The sequence below is a fragment of the Benincasa hispida genome, chromosome 11, assembly GCF_027475165.1.
Source record: "Benincasa hispida cultivar pf3 chromosome 11, pf3_genome.v1.1, whole genome shotgun sequence".
NCBI classification, from domain to species: Eukaryota; Viridiplantae; Streptophyta; class Magnoliopsida; order Cucurbitales; family Cucurbitaceae; genus Benincasa; species Benincasa hispida.
In genome coordinates, this window is record NC_143488.1 from 37260942 (window position 1) to 37283126 (window position 22185).

General features: G+C 35.7%; 1 protein-coding gene across 13 annotated transcripts; it reads left to right on the forward strand.

The window, feature by feature from the left end:
* The first annotated feature begins 1372 nt into the window (after nucleotides 1-1372).
* Nucleotides 1373-16848, forward strand: PSF2. 13 transcript variants are annotated; one of them, XM_090307229.1, is made up of 12 exons: nucleotides 1408-1803; nucleotides 3467-3535; nucleotides 3630-3728; nucleotides 8014-8063; nucleotides 8146-8220; nucleotides 8355-8469; nucleotides 15650-15749; nucleotides 15833-15863; nucleotides 15946-16038; nucleotides 16216-16368; nucleotides 16552-16593; nucleotides 16708-16848. In XM_090307229.1, exons 4-11 carry the CDS (start codon nucleotides 8016-8018, stop codon nucleotides 16570-16572), a joined length of 636 nt encoding a protein of 211 aa, XP_090163355.1. In that variant the 5' UTR covers nucleotides 1408-1803; nucleotides 3467-3535; nucleotides 3630-3728; nucleotides 8014-8015; the 3' UTR covers nucleotides 16573-16593; nucleotides 16708-16848. The 13 variants fall into 13 exon arrangements, with proteins under 13 accessions (XP_090163354.1, XP_038905117.1, XP_038905119.1 ...); XM_090307228.1 differs by lacking the exon at nucleotides 3467-3535 and having other exon boundaries at nucleotides 1373-1803; XM_090307226.1 differs by having other exon boundaries at nucleotides 16552-16848.
* The last annotated feature ends 5337 nt before the right edge of the window (nucleotides 16849-22185 follow it).

The following is a 22185-nucleotide window of genomic DNA, read 5'->3' on the forward strand; positions in this document are numbered from 1 at the left end:
TGTACAAATTAATTAAAAGAATAATGTACAAGTTAATTAAAAGAATAATGTACAAGTTAATTAAAAGAATAATGTACAAGTTAATAAAAAGAATAATGTATAAGTTAATTAAAAGAATAATGTACAACTTAATTAAAATAATAATTTACAATTTAATTAAAAGAATAATGTACAACTTTATAATATAAAAAAATTGAATATACAATAAGAGAGCGAGATGTTCAGCGAGATTGTAGGAGAGAGTGAGATGTTCAGAGAGAGCGAGATGTTCAGCGAGATACTCTTAGTCTCGCTCTCTTCTTCAATCTCGTTTTCTCAATCTCGCTCTCTTCTACAATCTTGCTCTCTCAATCTCGCTCTCTCCTACAATCTCTGGGAATGAAAGCTCCAATGGAAGAAATATACAAACCCATCTCTGAGAATCAATCTTTCGCCATTTTATTCGATCATTGAATTTATCTCAGCCGTTGCCTACTGAGAGAATTTATCATTATTTTCTCAGAATTTTGGTTATTTTGTTTGTATGTAAATCATGTTAAATGAAAGTCCATTCTCGAGCGTTGTAACTTGCTTAACTAAACCTTTGTTTTTAGTTTAATTATATAAAAGATGGAAGTTTGAACATTTTACCTTACAGATATGTAACATCTTGAGTTAATTCAAAGTGTACTAATTAATGATAACATAGCATCCATTAATGATAGTTCTTATGGTTAAATTAATTAAAACCTTTTAACAATGTATGCATGAGAAATGTTGAGGATATGGGATGATTGCATAGGATTAATTAGACTAAGCTTATCCTGATTGTGTAAAGAGCATTAGTCATGACCGCTCTCTCCTACAATCTCGCTTTCAATCTCGCTCTCTCCTTCAATCTCGCTCTATAAATCTCACTCTCTCCTACAATCTCGCTTTCTCAAACTCGCTCTCTCTTACAATCTGCTTCACTCACTTATCTTCCTTGTCGAGGGTTGAAGTTTCGACTTATGTATGTCAAGAACTATACAAAATTAGCGAGATTCCCTTCTAGAGCAAGATCATCATCACAAAATTAGCGAGATTTCCATGTGTGTCAAAACTTCAACCCTCGAAAACCCTAAAGTGTTTCTTTGTTTGTCGAAACTTCAACCCTCGACAACCCTAATTTACGTATTGTTTCCAAGTTTTTGTTTGTTTATCGAGTTTTCAACGTTCGACCTCTACATTAGTCGAATCCTCAACCTTCGACTTCTAGCCCCGAACTCCCAAAACAATAATATTTCTCTAATAAGTTTTAAAACAACAATATTTCTCTAATAAATTTTGAAAACAATAATATTAATATTAAAGGTCTTATATATGTGTTAGAGTAAAAAGGACAAAAAAAAATAAATAAAAATAAACAAAAATCTCTCCCTCACGCGCAAGCACGCTTGAGTTTTTTTCTTCACGCGTCTGCCCTAACACCGCCGCCCACGTCTGCCAGATCTGAAGCCGCCAGCTTTCGTCTCGCCATCGAATCAGCCGCCGCAGCCGTTCACGTAAGCTCTAGACGACGTCGCGCCGCCACGCCTGAAGGTTTCGGTCGCCGGCCGGTCGTGTCGCACGCCACAGGTCTGCCGAGCCGCGCGCCGATCTCCCTTCTCCGTTCGCCGCGTCGTTGCCGAGCCAGTCGCCTTCTGTCAGTTTCGTCCGCGCCACTCTTCTCCAACAAGCGGACGCCGCCGGATCTCTTCAGCCCAGACCACTCACCGCACTCGGACGTCTTCGGCTCCTTCTCGTCAGATTTTGTTTTGATTTCGCCGGAATCCTTGATTTTGGGTAAGGTTTCGGTGATTTCTTGAATTTACTTTGGTTACCCATTGGGTATGAGTTCAAATTATTTGTTTTATGATAATTTTGGAGGTTGGTTTTGGTGTATTTTACGGAGATTTTGGAGTCAAAGTTTGGAAGTGACCGATGATCAAGTTTACTTTGGGTAACTTATTTGAAGATTAATTGCATAAAATTGGTGGATGGAATTCGGTTCTAAAGGATAAATTAAATTTAGGTTTTTGTGTTGTAGGTTCTAGTTCACACTCTTTACTTTATCATCAATTGCTTGCTTGGGGAACGATATATTTAGATTTAATTTTGAGGTAAGTAATTTTACTACTAGAATCATCTTTGTGTCGGGCGATAGGATTAGGAATAATTTTATTGGTTCTGGGACATATATGACTTATGAGCATGTGATAAATATGTTTGAAGTATGTTATATGTATGAGCATAACTTAGAATTTTATGAGATACATTAAGAGGATGATTGAGCATGGGCCTAAATTCGGAGGCTACTGGAATGCCTTAGCGTCAGACAAAAATTGGATATATGTTGATGTACATGACTTCTTGTGATTAATAAAACTATGAATGTATGCCATGTGATTTACCGTGAAATTATGAATGATCCATTATGTAAATGTTTTCAAGGAGTCTAATGTCTGAAAGAGATGCACTATGGTCGATTCATTATTACAAGATTACGCGTGCTTGTCTAGACTGATTTGCATGACATTATTTATAAGATTTTATGGGACTCATGAATAGGTGAATGTTACATGTAATATGAATTTGGATGTGATCTCTTTTCCTTTCCACTCTATTTGACTGTGTGAAAGTGGTGCTTGTTCAAGGACACTAGTGCATGAAAGAGATGTATTAGAGCTAGTATGTGTGAAAATGATACATACCTAGAGGGAACTGGGGGGTGTATGAAAGAGGTGTATACATAACCACGTGTGCAAAAGAGGTACATATCCCAACATAACTAAAGAGGCCTGAGGTGTACGAAAGAGGTGCATGCTTAGTGGGTTATGTATATACGAAAGTACATAACCATGGGTACGAAAGAGGTGCACATCCCGACATAGCTAAAGAGGCCTAAGGTGTACGAAAGAGGTATGCACTCAGTAGGTTATGTGTATACGAAAGAGGTGTATACATAAATATGTGTACGAAAGAGGTGTACATCCCCACATTCATATAGAAGATCTGGGGTGTTTGAAAGTGATGCATTCTCAGAGTGTTTAATGTTTTACCCGAGTCAAGTAAGAGAAATCTTTAGGTCCCACTAGTTTAGAGTTTCAATTCAAATTGCATTTATTGGACATAAATGCTTAGCCTGACTTCAGTAGTGGGGTTACATACTAAGCATTTTATACTCATTCTTTCTCATGTTTCTTTTTTCGGGTAAAGGTAAGAGTACATTGATGAATGACAGGTGAGATCCGTGATTGAGACACTGGGACCAGTCATATGCTTCCGCTCATGTTTTCAGGAATTTATGTTTTAAAATTTTGAGTCTTGACGTTTGAATTTGAAGTTTTGATATTTGTGCTTTTAAACTTTTTAACAGAATTTTTTAATTTTGTTTTAGGGGTTTAAGGGTAGCTTGTTAAACGAATTTCAATTATTTATTTTTAATAAAGATAATTATTTTCTATAGAATACTTAAAGGGTGAAGGAACTCAACTGGTTGGATTTTTATAACTATTAGATTGTCCGAGCCGATCAGGTTGGTATCAGTTATCGGTTTAAGTAGACCGACCAAATGGAGTTTCCAATTTACGAATGAGCTTTGAGTCTCAACATCATTCTCTCTCTTCTAGGTTCACACTGTCTCGCATTTGGCGTCCCACTCAGCCATCGTCGACTACTCAGCCATTGTCGCCATCAATTCCTTAAACTATAGTTGAAGCTTTTGTTGGGTAATTTTTCATATTTGTATTGTTTACTTTTTCCCTTTTGGAAATCCACAAGGCCTCATAATTGTAACAATTATGAATTTATACGCTTATCGCCGCATTCTACTTCCTCTCCACCTTTTTCCTTTTGTATACTTGTGATTTTCTCATGTATCCATCCATTTCTCTATAAGAAATTTGCCATTCGCTCTAGCTTCTTCAAGTAGACAATTTAGTATTAGAATGTAGTTATTTGATTTCTAATAATATCACTTCCTAGCTAAGAAATGATAAATCGGATAATTTTTCTTCTAGCTGGGAAATGCTCTATTAGATAATTTAATGGCTAGGTAGGGTATCTGATGAATTGGATGATTTTTCATTGCATGGTTGGTAATTTTTGAAGGAGGTAAGATTTAGGAATTTAATTATATAGGGGTACTAGAGTGTTGGTGCGATATTTATGTACAAATATGTTAAGCATATAGGTTTAAGTGGAGAGTTCGAAAACATGAGTTCAAGAACCTGTGTTTGGGTGCAGAATTTGGAAGCTTAGGTTTAGAAAAATGAAGAACGTTGGGAAGAGGTTTTTTTTTTTTTAATTTTTTTTTTTTTTTTACCAACAACTTTCATTGAGAAAAAATGAAAGAATACAAGGGCATACAAAAAACAAGCCCACAAAAGAGAAAACCCTCTACAGGAAGGTTTCTAGCCAAGAGAGATGTTACTTATAGAATAGTTACAAAAAAGCTTCAAAATCGAACCCAATGCGAGACATAAAACTTCACTAAGGACCAAAACACTCTCGAGTTCCTCTCACCCCAAATATCCCACAATAAAGCACACACTCTAACAAACCACAAAAAAACGACATTTCTTTCTAAAAGGTGGATTGAGGAGGAACTGGATCATCGCTCGCATGCTCCTTTGACCTGCCATCTGCATATCAAACTCCTTTAAAAAAAAAAAGTCCACACAGACCTCGTGAACTGGTGACCCCAAACAGGTGATTCAAGTCTTCCTCCACCTTTTGATAGAGAATACAACATAAAGGACCCATTAACATGGGTAACTTCCTAGCAAGCTTATCCAAAGTATTCACACGACCTAACAAAACCTGCCAGGTAAAAAACTTAATTTTCTTTGGAATCTTTATCCTCCGAACCACATCGAAGACAGACTCACTACCAGGAGAGGGGTTCAGAAGCAACTTGTAAAAAGACTTACAAGAGAAGCCCTTAGGAGGATTGGGGCCCCAAACATGAACATCCCTCCTCCCTTCCTAAAAACACACTCATCCAACAAGGAAAGAAGGGAAGTAACCTTCATCGTCTCCCTATTGGTTAAGCGACGACGAAAGCCAAAAGAAAAGGACATAGAGCTTCTTGACCAAACAACGAAATCATATATCGGACAATTTTTATGGGAAGACAAAAGATAGAGAAGAGGAAAAGCGGATCAGAGGGGGCTATCCCCCACCCATATATCTTCCTAGAAGAACGTATCTTTATCATCCCCCACAAAGCACCTGAAACAAGGAGAAAAAAAGGGAAGCTCAAGCAAGATATTTTTCCACAGATTTGGGAATGTGCCTTTAACACCCTTAGCCACCCACTTAAAGGGGGAGGAGCCATGTTTACTCACAACAATCACGTGCCCCAAGGATTTGGGCTCAAGGGCAAAACGTCAAGGCCACTTAACCAATAGGGCTTTGTTACGCAACCTTAAGCTACCAATCTCCAACCCTCCTTGATTCACAAGGTGCCCCACAACCTCTCAACTGACCAAATGAGACCCCTTACCTTCATCCATTCCTTCCCAAAGAAGATCTCTCATGAACTTCTCGAAGTTTTTGCAAATAGCATCGGGAGCTTTGAATAAGAAGTAATAAACAAGAATGCCACTAAGCACAATGTCTAATTAGATCGGAGAATCATTCAAATTAAGAACATAAGGATTTTAACAGAGTTAACCTACCAGCCTTGGAGAAAAAACTTTTCTTCCAAGAGGCTCACTTTTTACGAATCTTCTCAAAAATGGGATCCCAAAAAGACATAGCCCTTGGGAAGATTTAGGAATTTAATTCCAAAGGGACCACTTTCTTTAGGTGATTAGCATGAACCTTAGCCAAAATCTTATAGGTACTCGTTATACGACTAATGGGTCTGAACTCCTTAACCCCTATGGCATTCTCCTTTTTGGGGATAAGGCACACAAAAAGTTCCACCATCAAAAGGTTCAAAATGCCTCTCTCGAAGAACTCTCTAAAGACACTGACTAACTCACCTTTGAGTAGATCCCAATTATCTTGGAAGAAAGCCATTGAGAAGCCATCTGGACCAGGGGATTTATTCCTGTCGCAACCAAAAACCACCCTCCCAATTTCCTCCAATGTGAATGGGGCCACAAGATCGTCGTCTTCCCTAGACAAAATGGGACACCAATCAATGCCACTCACAAACGGTTTAGCCTTGATAACTGGTTTGTAAAGAGTGGAAAAAGTTGAAATGACCTCTTCCTCAACCTCTTTATCATCCTTAGTACAATCCTTGTTCTCCAAAATCAAAAGGCCTATAGTATTCTTATTCCTTCTCCCACTCGCCACTCTATGGAGATAAGCAGTGTTACAATTCTCTTCCTTAGCCCATTTGAGTTTAGCCTTTTGGCCCCAATTGATGGTCTCTTTTTGGAGCAAGTCCACGAGCTCCCCTTTTAAGGCATCCCTCTCCCCTTTCAAGGAACTAACCAACTGACCCTCCAATTTGTCCAACAAACCCACAAACCCTAGGCTTGAAAAATTCTCATGTCTCTAGCGTCTTCCATTAAACACACCCAAAACCAAACCCTCAAAATTTTGCCATTGTATGGGAATCAAGCTCAAAATTTTGGCTCTCTATTCTCTTGTGTGGTGGGGGGCGCTTTTAAGTTTTCGGTGATTGGAAATGAGAATCAGATTGCAAAGTTTTTACCTCCAATTCATTTTCCATGAATTTGGTCCAATATACCAATCCAAAAGGCCGTTCGGGATGGTAGCATTGGAGTGGGCAATTTAAAAGACAGAAATACAATGCTTCTTTTCAAATGGAATTGGAGATTCATCAAAGAGCAAGATTTGCTTTGGTGTAGGGTGGTTAAAAGCATTCATGGTTCAGATTCTCACAATTGGCATATGATCGATAAGCATGGTTGAGTTTGAGAAGTCCTTGGATTGGCGTCTCGAAGCTTTGGGACAAGTTTGGCTTCTTAGCACATTTTAAACTTGGAGAAGGCAGGAAGATTTATTTCTGGACTGACGCTTGGTGGTCAGATACCTCTTTTCAAGAGAGTTTTCCAAGAAATTTTCGTGTGGCCAAGCTTCCTAAAGGTAGTATATATGATCACTGGGATTTCAATACAAATTCTTGGAGTTTATTACTCAGAAGGCAGCTCAAAGATGATGAGTTCAATGAATTCCAGCTTCTGTCTCAAATTGACAGCAGAAGGGTCAACCAAAATAATAGATTCTCGGTCTGGGCTTTAGAGTCATCTGGTAGGTATTCGATTAAATTGACAGCAGAAGGGTCAACCAAAATAATAGATTCTTGGGTTTGGGCATCTTCCCCTTTTGACAAGGAAATTTACAAAGGCAGAACCCCAAAAGAATTAGTGTTGATATGGATTTTATTTTTTGGGACACTAAACTGCTCAAACACTTTGTAGTACAAGCTTCGGAACCAATGTTTATCTCCTTCCATATCTCCCTTGTGTCTAGTAGATGGAGAAGACCTTCAACATCTTTTGTTTGAGTGTTCTTACTCGAGCAAATGTTGGTGGAAGTTTTTTTCTTTCTTCAATTTATCTTGGGTTTTTGGGAAATCAACTAGAGAAAACATGTAGCAAGTCTTGGTTGCCCTAGCCTCTCACCTAAAGCTCAGATTGTTTGCTTGAATGCGGTTAAAGCGTTAATTTTAGAAATTTGGTTTGAACGTAATTAGAGAGTTTTTCATGATAAGCCTTTGGATTGGATGAAACGTATTGAATATGATGAGGGTGCTATGATTGTGTCAACCTAATTGAGATAATTGGGTGCATCGACTGATCCTAGGATTTTGTGATTTAATATTCGTCATATCATTGTTCTTTATTACTTAATGTCTCTATGTATTTTGAGCATTAAACTCTTTTCATTACATCAATCAAAAGTGTCGTTTCCATTTAAAAGACAAAAATCCAAAATTTGTAAGAAGCAAAATTTGATCTTTATGTCTATAGTTATATATCAAGACTGAAACTGGTCTCTTATATATGAATAGTTATTTCCTTTTAACAGAAATGGCTGGTCAATCAGATCCTCACCTGAACCTATTTTCTGCCGAAGAGGTATCTCCTTCTTACTCTGTCTAAATGATTAAAGCATCGCTAAATGACATTGATCAAAATTGTTTTGGAAATTCTTGTCCAGGTTGAGTTTGTAGCTGAAGATGAAATGGTGGAGATTGTTCCTAATATGAGAATGGATTCTCTGCATTTGATCTGTGTATGTCTTCTGTTCATGTTGAACATATGGTATCTGCTCTATTGCAACCGGTTTAGTTTTTCATTGTTGTGTGTTTTATCTTTTGTTCCTGCTAACATGCTGAGTGTTCTTAATTTCCTTGTTATTTCCAATAGGGGGATTATGGTCCATTCTATCCCCAAATAGCAACTGAAGTTCCATTGTGGCTAGCGATTGCTCTGAAAAAAAGAGGGAAATGTGCAATTAGGCCTCCAGAGTGGATGTCAGTGGGTGAGTTTTATTATTATTATTTTTTTTGTTATTTGTTTTTTCCCCGGGAAAAAAGAATAATAATAATGATAATGATAACAAGTAAATAAATAAAAAAAACCTTAATCTAATGCCATTACTAGTCTGCATACCCACTTGAAGGATGTAAGATCTCTAGATGTAGAATTTGTGTTGGTTTTGCTGATTAATATCTGAGAGATCTTAATGTTTTAACTCCAAGCATGTAGGAATTTGTGGTGTTGAGCAATCCTCCTATCAAGGACCATGGTTTCAAATTTGAACATAGGCTCCCTCTTCGATGTGAATGGAAATAAAATCCTTGCTTTACACAATAGATATCTTTCTATCGACCTTGCAAACCGTAATATTGATTCAGTGAACGAAAGCAGAAATGTTTTAGGGGTTGGGTTGGGGTTTTACCTTTGATTTTAGGTTTTTTGGATATATGGGAAGGAGTCTGTTAGGATACCACCTAACAGAAAAACACTCTTGGACTCTCAAAAAATTCAAGAACACTCAAATAAGGAATTATATGGAAGTATAGAGGAATTTTGGTTACCTATGATTAAGATTTTTCAAGATTTTGCAAGAATGGACTATTACCAATCAAAGATGTCCAAAAAAAAACTCAGTAGTTAGTATAGGCAAAAAAATCAAATTTACTTCAAAAAACAATGCTGGAATTCTAACTCAAGTGATTCAGAAGAAAAATTCTAACCTATTAATTTGGGCTATGCTCGATTATCTCAAAAAACTTATCATTGTCCACATTGGAAATTTGATTCTAGTGAATTTACCTTCCAAACCTTCTCTGTGTGCTTGCCTAGCGTCAATGGTTGGCAGCAAGTGCTTCGACAATTTTCGAAGCTTCACTTAGCAATTGTGCGAGACTTGTTCCCACTCACGAACAAGTCAGCCAATTTGAATACAAAACGTCGATGGCACACCGGGTGCCTTTCACAACCTCCACCCCTGCTTTAGAGAAAACGGTTTTAGAAAACAGTTTGATTGTAAGAATAGAGAAGAGAGATTGTAGTAGGCTAGAAAGTAATAAGCAACAACAATAACTTTATAACATACTACTCCGGGTATGGTAAAGTGATGGTTAGTCTTATCCCCATATAGTGCATTTTGAACAAAGACACATACGCTACCCTTGCATATGGAAATGGGCGAGCGGTCATTCACTAAGAAAAGTACATATAAGCCTAACTACCTAGCAAAAGGAAATACATAGGATGAAAGCATAGTAAAAAGAGGTGGGGGCGGTCATGTGGCCATGGGCAACACGCTCTGGACAAGCACGACCATGACATTCTCCCCCACTCAATTGGTTGACGTCCTCGTCAACTGACTCTGCTCGAACTCGGTATATTATTGAGCAGCCGCCCTTGAGGCCTTCCATGCGCTCCCAATGAACTTCTCTATCTTGGAGGCTTCTCCACTTCTCCAGGAACTCTTCCCAGCTTGGTTCTGGTCTTTCCACTCTGTCGCTCCTTCCCGTAAGTCTCTCGTTGGCTTCTTCTCCTACCATTCTCTTCGTTGTGGTCTGCGGATGGGTCACCACCCTACATCTCTCCTCGACATAGTTGGGATGGTAGGGTTTCAGTCTACTTATGTGGATGACAAGATGAATTTCCATCCATGATGGTAACTGCACCCGATAAGAGGTTTTCCCAACCCTTTTGATGACTTCCACTGGTCCTCTAAAGTTGCTCACGAGGTGATGTTCTCTTTGCCCTCGACTTCGAAACCGTCCCAGGCACAAATTTACTCGAACCCAGTCTCCTGGTAGGAACTCCCGGTGTCTAGGCTTCCTTCCTCTCCTTCCCCTCCTCTTTGGAGTCAGGGACTTGTGTAAACTGTCCGGCTCAACAATACGACACTGTTCCAAGTCATGCAGAATGTCTTGGGGGGCCTTCTCTTTCGTGGTTTCGAATGACTCGTGGGTAAAGTCCTTCTCCAACTGAAGGGCCGAGATCATCCTTCTCCCCTTCGGTCGTCTGATCTCAGCATGCACAACAGTGGGCGTAGACTCGGTGATCACTAAACACTTGGTGAGGGGTATTGGTATTACCTTGTGCTCAAGCGAGAACTCCATTCCCAACACCACATCAAAGCCATCCATCTTGACAATCACAAAATCGGCAAGGCCACTCCAGTCCTCCAATTTTACGACTGTCCTTTTTACCATTCCTGTAATCGGCAAGGCCTCAGAGTTCACTGCTTTCATTTTACTTGCGCCTCCTTCCCAACGGAGATTCAGCCGTCTGGCTTCTGTTTTGGACATAAAATTATGGGCCTCCGAATCGACCATGGTACTTTTGGCCGATCTATGGTTGACCCAAGCATTCACATACATTAGTCCGCCTCCGTGGGATTCGTTTTCTTCTTCTACATCCTTTTGGAGGGCAACTAAATATCTCAGGGCCCCAACTCGTAGGGTTATCTTCCTCTGCTTGCACATTCTCGTCTTCTACCTGAACAGCTTTGCCTTTCCAGTCCGAAGCTAATGAGGCTTGGAAAACATTAAAGGCTGCTCGTTCCGGACATTCACTCGCCTTGTGGTCCCTTGAATGTATAACAGGATAAGGGCCGATAAAAATGCTTCTGATTCTTCCCCTACCACGTATTTTCAGTCATCTGCTGAGGGGGTCTACTATCCCCATTGTTGTCTTTATCTCCCCCACTGTTTCTCGATGGGCTTGAACCGTTGCTCTTTCTCCCCCTATTTAGGGGATCTCGAGTGTTGCCTCATCTCTTGCGATTCATCAATCAAGTCAAATAACCGTTCGGCCGCTGCGTATGTGGCTGAGAGATCCTGTATTCTTTACTCATACAATTTTGTTTTTGCCCACGGTTTCAGGCTTTCGATAAAACAGAAAACTGTCTTTTTCAGACATATCTCTTATGTCCAATGTCAATCTGGCAAATTGTTTCACGTAGTCCCTAATAGTATCAGTATGTTTCAATTCTCGTAGCTTGCGTCTTGCCAAAATCTCAACATTTTCGGGGAAGAACTGAGAACGCAACTCTTGTTTCAGTCTCTCCCACGTGTCGATGGTACACCATCCCTCTTGGACATCCATGAAATGGGACCTCCACCATAACTTGGCATCTTTTGCTAGGTGCATCGTCGCTAGGGTGATCTTCGACTCTTTAGTCGCCGTGTTCGTAGCTCTGAAGTACCGTTCCATGTCAAAGATAAAATTTTCTAGCGCCTTTGCGTTGCGAGCCCCATAAAAGGGCTTAGGCTCGGGTACTTTTACCTTGTTGAATTGGGTTGCACCCCCGACTGGGGCTTGATATCCCACCGCTCTCATGGTGAGGTTAATTCTTGCACTAATGTTTGCAATCTCTGCCCGGATGACATCGATGGTGGCTTAAAAGTCCTCAGACATTTCAGTCACCATCTGAATGATCGCTCTCTGTGAGCTGTCTAGTTCTTTAACACGCTCTTCTATCGGGGCAACAAAGGCCGACGAACCATCCCCATGCTCAAGAGGCCCACCCATCGTAGTTTTTGCCTCTAGGGTCTCAACCTTTGTCAAAAATTCCTTGACAGGCATTCCGTCTAAGCGGCCAGCCACTGCATCAATTTCATCGACCTTGTCAACGAATTCCTGTAACTGAGTCTCTAGGAACCGAACCTGATCAGGGACTAATATTAAATAGAGTATTTTCTCCTCAATCTCGACCAACCGATCAACATGGGACTTGCCCAACTACTTCGTAGCAGACATGATCGCAGCTTCTCAACTCTACAAGCCGACTTGGCTCTGATACCAACTGTCACAATCACACTTTCCGAAGCTTCACTTAGCGATTGTGCAACACTTATTCCCGCTCACGAACAAGTCAGCCAATTCGAATATGGAACGTCGATGACACACCAGGTGCCTCTTGCAACCTCCACCCCCGCTTTAGAGAAAACGGTTTTAGAAAACGGATTTGGAGAAAAGATTTTCACAAATAGTTTGATTGTAAGAATAGAGAAGAGAAAGATTGTAGTAGGCTAGAAAGCAATAAGCAGCAACAACAACTTTATAACATACTACTCCGGGTATGGGGAAGTGATGATTAGTCTTATCCCCATATAGTGCATTCTGAACAAAAAAACATACGCTACCCTTGCATATGGAAATGGACGAGCGGTCATTCAATAAGAAAAGTACATATAAGCCTAACTACCTAGCAAAAGGAAATACATAGGATGAAAGCATAGTAAAAAGAGGTGGAGGCGGTCATGCGGCCATGGGTAACATGCACTGGACAAGCATGACTGTGACACCTAGTGTCAATGGTTGGCAGCGAGTGCTTCAACATTGATGACGATCGGCAACATGTGTGTAGAGCACAATGTATTACGGCTAGGGCTAGTTCCTCCATGTGGGCATGATGTTGCCATGGTGGGTCAGGTTCTAGGTTTAAAACCAACTAACACCCAGTTGGAAATCCATCTTCAAATATTACCACATTTTCTGACTTAGCAATGGTCTCGGCACATCCAATTAGTTTACAAACAGGCCATTAGCATTCTGACTTAACAAGACCCTATCCAACAAGTCCATAGCCCTACCCAACCGGTATTATCCTTCTTCATCTTCTTGCATCTTGCTTTTCTTGTCAGATGCTGGAGAATCTCTTGTGACGCTCTCATGGCCCCTTAATTTTCCCTATTTCCCATTGGCATTTTCTTTGTTAACGTCATCCTTGTCTTCCCTTTGACTATGGAACAGTCTACATATTTTGTCCTCCAATTCGAGCTTTGAAATCTTCAAGACCTAGTTGCTTCTCCTAATTGGCCCAATTCGTTCCCTCTTGCTATTTCTTTCTACTAATAAGTTCATGTTTTCTTTGATTCCCTTACTGTCATCTCCCGTATCTTCCTTTTTCTGTGGCAACTTATCTTCATCGGAGCCTTTTGAAAAACTTCCTTCCCCTTCTTCGTCAATGTCTTTCAATGTCTGTGAAGATCCTTCCACAAATGATGATTTGCTTTTGATCTCGTCATGGGAAGTTCTTCCAGTCCGTCAGTACTCACTAGTTTTAGCTGTCATATCTTTGATCTCAAGCTTGATTATGTTGATAACATCCAATTGGGATTTTACAGATTCAGAATGAGAAACTGTCATCCCATTCAATCGAAGGTGAATATTTTATTGATCCAGGTCATGCATTACAGTTAGCAAAAATCCTGTGTCTTGAACCATTTTCTTCAACCGTCCCAGGGAAAGAACGAACTCTAATGCCAATTTGTTAGGATATCACCTAACAAGGAAACACTCAAGAACACATAGAAAACTCAAGAACACTCAAATATGGAAATATGCTGTAATTTCATAAGAAAAGTAACAAGATAACCTAGTCTTTTGAGAGGGCTAGTCTCTCCCAAATTTCTCAAAGAAAATCCCACAAAATTCTCCACACCTCAAGCCTCATTCTCACCTACTATTTATAACTCAAAAGACCTAACAAACTCAAAAGACCTAACAAACTTATAACTAAGTACTAATATATCCCTTTTAATAACCATACTAATAATTCTAAGATAATCATAACTAGGAGTATTATAGGGTCATGGTCAAAGGAAAAACCTAAACAATTTACAGGTGCAGCTGATGTCAGCTCATTGATTTTCTTTGCAGCTCATAATCTAAAAAATATTTGAATGATTTTGAGATATGGGCGACAAGTTTAGAGTAAGAATCTTATCTAGTTTCATTATCTTTGATGTACTCAAGAGGTATAGTATCTTTTTGTTAGATGATATAATATTAAATTTGTCTCCGCTCATTAGCTTAAACTTTTAGGTCAATTGGTGATTTAAGATGGTATCAGAGCAGGTGGTATAGGGGTTTTATATTCAAATTCCTGTAATGTTATTTCCTCCCCAATTCATATTGATTCCACTTGTTGGGTATTCTACAATCTATAAGTAGGGGGAGTGTTAGATGATAAATTTGGCCTTCACCCATTAGCTTAAGTTCTTGGGTCAATTGACTGTTTGAGGCTTTTTTTTAAACAAAAGGTCATAATATTATGGTGTCTCATAAGGGAAAAAGTGTTCAAGTTTGGTCGGACATGACAAAGCCGAATGGTCATGGTGACTTGGATGGAAAAGTGAGCACAAAACTACTTTCTTGCATCATTCATGCGTATTCAGTTGCATCAAGGTCACGTTTATCCCAATGAAAAGGGTAATAAATCAATGGTAATGTGAAAAGTGGGCCCCATTGGATTACCTTTGGTGTTGTTTACCTGTGTTATGCATCCATACTGGCGCATGGAGCCCATTTCCAAATTTGTAATAAGAAAACGCAAATTGATTGACGAGCGACGTATGCCCAATCTAATTGCGTCTGAAATTACATCGTATTGTTACCGTTAAGATTACGGTTACCATTATTGTTACTGTTTCAGAGAAAAATTATAAATTTTGACACTTCTACTATTATTGTTTACCATTTGACTCTCAGAGGTAGTGGTAACGGTAATAGTAAATGTGACAAAATTCAAAGTCTACATAAATGCGATCAGAAGCAATCCAATTACATTTGCGATTTAAGCTCATTACAAATTTATAATTGATCCATCAATGAAATTCCATTACGATTACATTAATTTTCATTATGGTTTGGTAAACCTAGTCCAAATTTAAAGATATTGCTACTAGATTTATTGAGAACTTGCTTACGTATTTGAGTAGGATAGATTGTTCAATAGTACATTAGAATAACTTGAATATTCCTTATTTTATCCGATTACATTAATTTTCATTATGGTTTGGTAAACCTAGTCCAAATTTAAAGATATTGCTACTAGATTTATTGAGAACTTGCTTACGTATTTGAGTAGGATAGATTGTTCAATAGTACATTAGAATAACTTGATATTTATTCTTATTTTATAATATTTTTCACAATTTATTGTTTGTAATCCAAATATTTTAGATTCCTTCCTTCCGATGAGTGCATTTTAGGCATTTTTCCTCTCTAGGTTCTTTTTTTTTTTTTTTTTTGTTTATATATATATATATATATATATATATTTATAATGATGATAAGGACTAGAAGAAACCTGGGGTAATAAAAAGATTGAAAGAGAAGAAAGATATTATGAGCCATTACAGTCAAGGTAGATAGTTTGCAATCTCATTGTTTTTGGCTTTCTGGACTAGAAAAGTTGACACAAATTTTGGAGGCAGAACGAGAGTCTCAAGGATCTTTCCAGATACTACCCTTCCATTACGTGGAAATATCAAAGCTTCTTTTTGACCAGTAAGTGCTGAAAGCTTGAACATTATAAATTCTCTGTTTGGTCATTAAAAGAGTTGATGTTAACTTAATGTTGTGGATGATAGTGCACGAGATGACGTTCCTGACATGTATTTGGTGAGTTAGGAGCTTTGATGTTGAGTTTTGGCACATAGTTACATTCTTTTCTTGAGTAATATGATTGAGTTACTTTTCACAGGTGAGGTCTCTTATTGAAGATATCAGGGATGTTAGGTTTCACAAAGTTGAAACCAGTTTGGAGTCAATTGATACACGCACATCTGCAGTGAAGGTAGAACTCCTCTCCCCCCTCTCTCTGGTTTTTTAATGTTCGATTAAAGATCTATCTGCCATGGAAGTAAATATAGTTCGTTTATGATTTTAACTTTTATTACTTCCTCCTCCCCAATGGTTTGTCTTTTTGCTTATACGCTGATGTGTTCAGGTTCTTCTGTTTTTTTAATCCTAGATTAAAGATCTATCTGCCATGGAAGTGAATATAGTTCGACCATTCGTTGTTAGAGCACTGCAAGCAATTTACAAGCATGGAAATCCAGAGTTGGTTCCAGATCAAGATAGGATGACCAATGTGCAGCCACAAGGACACGATCACGGACAAAGAGTGTGTGCCTCTTTTGTAATTCTTTGTATTAACCATTCCTTTTTAAGTAAAGTGATACGAAAATAATGATCAACTGGTTAACTACTTTTTTCCTACTTACTGGTAACACACTTCTTTTTATCAACGTCCAAGTATTTGCTCAATATGATGTTTCTAATGTTCTATCTATTTCCTTTTCTCCAGCGACCTCTTCGAAGACGGTAGAGTTTGCGTCGATCTCGGTAGGTACGTTCTGATTTTGCTCAGCAGTGCTAAATGAAAGCCAGGATGGATTCTTCTTCAAAATCATTTAAAGGGTTTGCTTTTTTATTTTCTTATTCCAGCTAAGCTCTCTTGTAGGTCGTTCATTTATTACTAGAAAGTGCAGACATATCATGCTCGTGGTAGATTTGTTAGCATAATAGGCTAACTGTGGATGTACATGGAACCATGCAATGATATTTATTTACGATAGATGAAAGGTCAAAGATTCTTGTTTAATCCTCTAATTATTTCTCTATCATTAACTCTTCTTTCTTGAGAAATTATTTGGAGAGGCTGTCAGATGTGACTTACAAACTTTCATTGTTGGATTATGAGAGTACGTTAAATTTAGATCCAACGGTTATTAGAGGGCATACAAATTTTAAAATCCACGTCAGTTGGTTATTGAGAAGCAGTTAGATTGGGACGGCCTCATTAGAAAATCCATCCATCTCCATTTTTCTCTCCCTACCTATTCACATTTTGCTTTTCGTATAGAATGTAGTATAAAAACAAAAAGGTAAGAGGTGAAAATGAAATCACAATAGTTGCTCAAGCGTCAAAATGGAGAAGAGATGGTAAAGATGAGGTACAAGATACAAGACGAACGCAAGATGTTAACGAAGATACAAGCAAACATTGCAGATGATAAGGAAGAAGATGTGAAGGAGGAAGGAAACATTTGAAAGCAAGGAAGAAGAAAGGAGTGCAAAAGGAAACGAATTGGAGGATTTTAGATCTAGAAGATGTCACTTTAAATTCATTTGAATAAACTCAATTTTGATTATATTGTTTTGATTTGAGTGAAGAAGATTACTATATGAATACAAGTGAGTTTAAAATATTCCATAATCTAATAATTGCATAAGGTTAAAGGCAAAAACACATGGGTCACACATTTCACTTTAGCTTTTACCATAAAACTTGTAGGGTCTAAGCCTTTGATTAAGACTTATTGATGAAAGCACCGTCTCAAAATTGCCTTTTGATTCTATGAAATTCCATTATTGCTTCCAAGATTTTTGAGCATCTATTTTTCTTTAGTTTCTAAACCTCCATCAATTATCACTCAGACACATTATCTTTAGCAATAATTAGTTTCTTTTTTCTCCCCTCTTAAATATGATATAGATTCTAAGGATTCAAAGCATTGCTTCATAGTAAAAGGTTTTTAAAAAAAATATATTTATGAATATATATGTGAAACCAAAATTAAATCCTATATTGTCAAAGTTCGATGGTTTGTTATGTTTGTATCCTCGGTTTGATTCCAAATTGATCAAACTGAAAGATTTCAATTTTTTATTATACATACATATAAACGGTTTGGTTTTAAAATTTAAAATCAAATTGATAAAAAATTTTGATACCCAATCGAATTGACGTTTCAATAAAAATTAACTTTTTGGTTTGGTTTGGTTTTATTTTGGGATTGGTTGGTTTTGGTGTTCACCTATAATTTGATCTCGTAATGGTTGAACAAGAAAAAATTAATTATAATCATGTATTAATGACATTTTAGCTACGGTAAAATAAATACAAATAGCCTTGCCTAATTTAAATAATATATTTTACATTCATTATAAATCTATTTTTTTAAAAATAGTAAATTAACTAGTGGGGAGAGTATCAATTATATTATTTATTCATGTTCAATATTTGATTTGATGAGGTATGAAATTCAAAGCAAAATTTAAACTAAGTTCTAATAACTTTTTTCAAAAAATTACTTTGAGTTAAATTGTATGACAATAATTTCTTCAAATTGTGTTTTTACACATTTAAAACTTATGGATCCCTTGGCAATCATATGGCTGAAGGTTTTGTTGAATGCAATATTCTTACAACTAGACACTTGAACCTCAAGAAAACATTGTGAAAAGAGTGCTCATTAATATCTTTTTATCATTGGCTCTCTCTTTTTGTCTTCAAGTAATTCTATTATATTTTAAAGTTTTACTTTAATTTTAAGGGTTTTTTTCGAAAATAGAAAAATAAGAAATTATTTACACAAAATAGCAAAAATTTCAATATTCTTTATTAAAGGTTGATATAAATTTATCAGTGTCTATCATTGATAGAAACTAATAGAAGTCTATCATTAATATTATATGATAGATGCGATAGAAGTTTATCAATATCTATGAGTGTTTTTTTTTTTGCTATTTCTATTAATGGTTTACATTTTTTCTGTTCGTGAAAATTTCTCCTTTATATGATATTCAAATAAAAATTCCTTAGCCTTATGGTTTCTCTCTCCCCCAACTTAACATTAATTTTTTTTTCCTTCACAAATTAACTTTCTACTCGCTTTTTCAAATTGATTTATACTTTATAATACGTACTTATATCGAGCCTCACCTATGCGTATACACAAAATTATTGTCTATATTTATGTACTTAAAAATGTTCTCAACTTTTAATTGATACAAAACTACATTCATATCTCAACATGATTCTCTTGCAAAATTTTATATTATAGAAAGACGAGCATAAGAAAAAGAACACCAAACTTTTTATTTATTTATTTGATGAAGAATTATAATGATTGAACAAATGAAAATATTAAATTTACATTACTCAAATTAGAAAAATCTAACTATCAATAATAGAACTTCGTATTTTTTCAAACATTGTATTTTATAAATATAATTAATATCTTTTATAGTTCAAACAAATTTTAACGAGATCGAACCATCGACTTTTGAAATAATAATTAGTATCTTATCCACTAAACTATGCTCAAGTTGACAATTACAATTAATCTACCACGTTTTCAATCATCCATAAAATAAAAACGGTAGAGTCTAGAGAGGGACATAAGCAAAATGTTATAAGACCGCGTGTCTAATTATGATTGAAGTGTTCAAATAATACTTGCATTATCAAAATATGCCTTTAGACCTTCTCTTATATTTTTTTCAAATATACAATAAAGTTGTGTTGCTTTTATTTATTTAATTTTTACAGCTTTTTTTAATCATACATTATAATCATGATCTTTACCACGAGGACTATATATTATAAAAATTATGATTGTTTTAGATGTGCAAGAAATTTGTCTAATTTAACTTTAAAAATCACATGGAGATTAAATTTTGTTTAATCCCACTATATGTTCTTTTTTCTTTTTGTGTAGTACAAGAGGACCCTTCAAAGCTTTCCCTTTTAGTAACTAATAACAAAAGTGTAGATTACAAATGAGTAAGATAGATTCTTAATGAGTGGAATTTCACATGTTTTTGTCTTCTTCTTTCAAATTTGCTAACACCTTTCTTCACTTCATTTCAATTTTCATCCAATTTTGGTTTGAGCTTATTCAAATGACTTGAAAACAAAAATTGATAACTAGATACGGTTATTTTACGTTAGCTAGTGTTGCTAGAGAAATTTAACTTGTGTTATTAATTTATGGAGTTTAATTGTATATAAGAAAAATTCGATCAAACCTTAAAAACAGAGTCAGCGGGGTGTTCAAAGAATCCGATGACTCGAAAAACTTGATCTACCCAACCGAATCCGTATGGTTTGGGTTGAGATGGGTTCGTTGGTTTACTTCAAAAACCCAAACCAACTGACATTATTATTAATTTTGAAAAGTATGTTTTTTTTTACTTATAATACAATTATATATATCATGTATTTTATTTTATTTCATTATTTTTTTAATAATTTATTCTCTAATAACTTCTAAAAATAATTTCTTAATGCATTAGGAAGAAAATTTTTATAATATAAATGGAAATTGAATTGTCATTTTTAATTCAATGTATGAAAATAATTAAATAAAATTTTTACAAATTAATATTTTACTTATAATTAGAACAACAATTTAAATGAATGACTCAAATAACTTGAGCCAATCCAACCCAAATGTTGGATGGTTGAGTTGGGTTTGATTCATATTTGGGTTGAAAAAACTTATAATTCGAATAATTGGGTTGGATTTAAAAGTGCTTCAATCTAACCCAACCTAGTTCCAACCCATGAACACTTCCAGTTCCAATCGATAGATATTAATGGTACTATAAGACAAAGTTACTTGCATAGTTTACGACTTCAAAAGAAAAAAAAAAATGAAAATTTACCATATGGAGAATTGGTATGATTCCAAAAAACTCTTTAGATGAAAACAATGTTCTATAAACCAATATTTACAAAGGGAATGTTTTGTTTTTTGTTCTAATTATGAGTATTATTTTACAATTAACTTTATAAGTGTAATGACATGTAAACTTCATTCATCATGATGTTTCCTTTTTTCTTTTTTCCTTGTTTTTATTTTGGCACTTTTCTTAGTAAGTAAGAATCTTAATTGACACTAAAGAAAGATGAAACAAAAATCATGAAGACATGATCTCAATATACTTTCTATCTAAGCAAACTAGAAGCATGGAGAGGATTGGATGTTAAATCAGCCTAAAATTGAAGAGGAATCAACTAAAAAAAAACTTTTCGGAAAAAATACATTTTTGATTCATAGATTTTAGATATGGTTTCCATTTGGTTCCTAGCTTTTAAAATATTACGATTTTGGATATTTAATTTTAGTTTTGAGTCTGATTTCAATTTAGTCCCTAGTTTCAAAAGGTTACGATTTTACCCTTAAAATTTAAAATTTGTTTCAATTTTCTCCATAAGTTACAAGATGAGAAATCTCGCCCAGGAGATCCACATAATTATCCCAATCTTACCTAATCTTTTTATCTTTCCAAAATTTAAAAATTACATGGCGAAAGATTACATAAATTTAATAAATTTGAAAAGATAATCGATAAATTCATTTAAATAATTGGTAAATCAATTTGGAAATTCGTGAAAACATAAATTGGGCCTAAATATTTGTAACATAATATAAGATTTGGGAAAGACTACAAAAGACAATTTGAGAAGAATAAGAGTTGATGTAAGAGTTGATATAAGATTTAGAAAGATAGCTTAATATTTGAAAACGGGAAAAATAACACTCAGATTCTATATATTTGGATTTTCTTGATGAAATTTTGTGAATGATCATCACTAACATTATATATATTTCCCAATCTTACCTTTTTTTTTTTTTTTTTTTTTTTTTTTTTTTTTTTTGCAAAATATGATCGTTCACAAAATTTAAATAGACAGTGCAATCATCTAAAATCTATTTGGAAAATCAGTTTGATAATTGGTAAATTCAATTGAAAATTTAAAAATTCAAATAATTGTGAAAATCAAAGTTGGGTGAAAAAGAAAGATTAGTAAGATTTGATAGAGATAAGAGAATTTGAAAAAAAAAAAAAAACATGATTTGGTATAAGATTTAGAAATATTTAAATATTCTTTGGAAAAATTACTAGAATATCTGTTTAATACTATCGAGAAATCCTAAAATAATTGATAAGATGAAAATGTTATTTTTCAATTATATCTCGGTGGTTGATCTTGGACGAGATGGACTGAGAAAAACTAGTTTAACGAGTTTTAAAAAACATGCTAGTTTTGAAATGTGAAACTTATAAAGTGTTATTTCTAACAATTTTTCGTACAAAATTTACACTTTTAACCTCGAGTTTTCATTAAATAATCACTTACAATCAT

Coding starts and splice junctions, on each gene's coding strand:
- PSF2 (XM_039049189.2), top strand. CDS start 8,016: ATGGCTGGTCAATCAGATCCTCACCTGAACCTATTTTCTGCCGAAGAG. Junction 8,064..8,145: donor ACCTATTTTCTGCCGAAGAG/GTATCTCCTTCT, acceptor ATTCTTGTCCAG/GTTGAGTTTGTAGCTGAAGA. Junction 15,864..15,945: donor ACGTTCCTGACATGTATTTG/GTGAGTTAGGAG, acceptor TACTTTTCACAG/GTGAGGTCTCTTATTGAAGA.